Below are 2,870 nucleotides of genomic sequence, written 5' to 3' on the forward strand. Positions count from 1 at the left end.
TCGCATCTCAGTGCGGGAGGCAGGGAGCAAAGCCCACCTCTGGGCAAGGTTCACTGGGGCTCAGTTCCACCTCTAGCTGAGGGGCACTGGAGTTAGACCCAATGTCTTCGTGAGGGTTTTTGGTAGCCTTCATGCCTGGCTGCCACAGCCAGGAGCAGGACCCTGTCAGGGATGATGATACCCAGGTCACACAGCTCAGGGTCACCCATGCCATCTGTTCTGCAGGTACCACAGCCACCCTCACCCCCTGGCCAGGCACAGCCAAGGCGCTGACCACTGGAGTCCCAGCAGCCAAGCACTCAGGCCAGGGGCCAGGTGAGCAGCCCTGGGGACGCCCTTCCCGCGCCCCACGCCAAGGGAGGAAGCGGACGGAGGCAGGAAGCCGTCCCCCGGGCCCCTGCTGCGATTTTGCTTGAAGGTCAGTGGCGACACAACAGGAAATCGCACTGCCTCAGCTGGGCGGCCAGGCCGGAGCCAGAGTGCTGCGCTGTGCTGTCCCATCCCATCCCGGGGGCGATCCCGGCCCCCAGCCTTCCATTCCCACTGGGCAGCTCGCGGGGAGCCCGCGCCACCACTGCCTTCCATGGAAGGGGGACAGGAGGCAGGGAGCAGCTGCTGGCCCCAGGGTGGAAGATGCAGGGCCGAAGCCCCCAGCTGAGCATGGAGCTGAACAGTGAGTGTGCAGCCAAAAAAAGGGGGGACGGGAGTGAGCATGAAAGGGCATTGTGTTCGCAGCAGACACCATGGCTGTACAGCCTGAGCATCCCCTGCATGACCCCAAGAGATGAGCCCCACAGGTGGGCAGCAAGCCCCACAGGTGAGCAGCAAACCCCAAGTGCGGCTCTGGTTTGGTTGGACCTGGCTCCTACCAGTGCTCAAGGACAGCCAAGCACCTCTCCCTGCCTGTCCTAGGGAAACAGGCTGTGCCAAGGGCTTTTGGGGACAGGCGTAGTGCCAAGCCAGGTGGATGCACAGAGGGTGTTTGGAAAGGAAAGGTCTATTGCGAGGATGCTGCACCTGCCCGGCCAAGAGACATACTTGGCAGCAATGTGCCAGCAGTGCTGGGGAAGGCAAGCTCTTGGCCAGAGCACTGGCAAGCAGGATGCTGCAGGCAGGGATTCCCCAAAGCGCACGTGACACCCAGAGCTGCTCCTGGCACAGATCTGGAGGGCTGGCCCTGGCTGCACAGGGAATGTGGCTCTGCTCCCTGCTCACAGCCCAGCCCAAAGCAGAGCTGAAAAACCTGGTACAGACATGGCTGTGCGGCTCCTTGGCACATACCACCAGCATGGAAACACTGGCTCTTCCCAGTGCCTCTGCTGACTGACAGGGGTGCAAGCACCTCAGGCCCTCCTCAGCCCCCCTACACCTCTCCCTGCACCGCTACTATGGGGCCAACAAAGCTGCCACTGGGCTGGGGTGAGGGTTGCCACTGCAGGCATGGCCCAGGGATGGACCTGCACAGGGAGGGTGGCATGTTACTCAAGGTAACCCAGTCTCCACCAGGACTGCTCCTCTTCACATCCTTTCTCCTGCACATGGAAGAAGGCCATGCCAGCCCAACACGGCTGGTCTGTGACAACAGACTCATCCAGAAGTACATTGGGGAGGCCAAGGACATGGAAAAGAGACTGGTGAGGATACAGTCCCCCCAGAACCCAAGACCAGGGATGGGCACAGCTCCCGGTATCTCACCGCAGGACATGTCCTGTCCCCCCACAGGGCCAGTGCCAGGTGATGCCTGCACTCAGCTGTCCTGCAGTGCTGCCCTTGGTGGACTTCAACCTCCAGCAGTGGAAATCCAAATCGGTGAGAGGGGCTGGGAGGATGGTGCTGACACTGGGGTGCTCACGGGGCTGAAGAAAGAAACCCTGGTTTGGCACAGGCACTGTAAGTGCCAAACAAGATGCCTGTGGGCACACCTGGTAGTACAGGGGGGTGGAGAAACCCTGTTCAGACCTAGGGTGGGAGCATAGAAATGAGCCAGACCTGGGATGACCCTGCTTGCTGCCTGCTCCCACAGAACGAGACCAAGCGGCGGGAGATTCTGTGTGACCTGGCACTGTTGGTGGGTGCTACGGCAGGCGCCCAGGGCCAAGTGACTGAGCCATGCGGGGCCAGGCAGCTGAGCCAGCTCTACCAACACGCCAACACCTTCCTTCTGCTCCTGCAGACCTTCGGCTGGGAGGTGAGGCCTCCCCATATGAGCCAGAACACCCTGGTGCAGTGCTGGCTGCACTACGCTGGATATGGCGGCACTTGTCACCTCCCACTCTCAACCTTGTCCACAGGCAGGACCCTGGGAGTCAGGCTGCTCCCCGCGCTCCATGGAGCAGACCCACATCACTGGCATCTTCCTCACTTACCGGCAGCTGGTGCAGGGCAAGCTGCGCTTCTTCTTCCATGACCTGGCCAAGGACTTGTGCAAGCAAGGCCAGGCAGGTGGCACAGACCCTCAGTGCGGGTCCCGGTGAGGCTGTGCAAAGGGCTCACACCCTAATCCCAGCTCACAGCCGGATGCTGAGCTGTGCTCTGAGTACCCAGGAAGGTGCCCACAGGGGAAGGACTGGCTGCTGTTGAAGCCTGAAGTGACCATGCAGCCCATGGAGGCAGACAGCAGCAACACACCCATGTACCAGCGGGCACAAGCCCTGCTCCCAGGCAGGCAGGCACCTCTACTGTGAATGCTTTACAATTAAAGAGCTATTTTTATAACGGGTTGTTTGTGTCCTCTTCTCCCGCCGCTGTGGCCCTGGCAGGGGCCCGCACACTACCAAGGGCCTCAGTCAGTAAGCGGCAGCCGCTCTGGGACCCGCTCCAGGTCTCCCTGCAGCGCCCAGCTCCCTCCCGCGGCAGCCGCCAGTGCAGCC

General features: G+C 61.6%; 1 protein-coding gene across 1 annotated transcript; it reads left to right on the forward strand.

Moving 5' to 3' along the window:
- Nucleotides 1–660: 660 nt before the first annotated feature.
- On the forward strand, nucleotides 661–2,474 carry THPO (thrombopoietin). Its single transcript, XM_010010090.1, has 5 exons — nucleotides 661–673; nucleotides 1,507–1,634; nucleotides 1,723–1,809; nucleotides 2,024–2,188; nucleotides 2,292–2,474. The coding sequence occupies exons 1-5, from the start codon at nucleotides 661–663 to the stop codon at nucleotides 2,472–2,474; spliced, it is 576 nt and encodes a 191-aa protein (XP_010008392.1).
- Nucleotides 2,475–2,870: the final 396 nt, after the last annotated feature.

This window comes from Nestor notabilis, unplaced genomic scaffold, assembly GCF_000696875.1.
Source record: "Nestor notabilis isolate BGI_N333 unplaced genomic scaffold, ASM69687v1 scaffold26382, whole genome shotgun sequence".
NCBI classification, from domain to species: Eukaryota; Metazoa; Chordata; class Aves; order Psittaciformes; family Psittacidae; genus Nestor; species Nestor notabilis.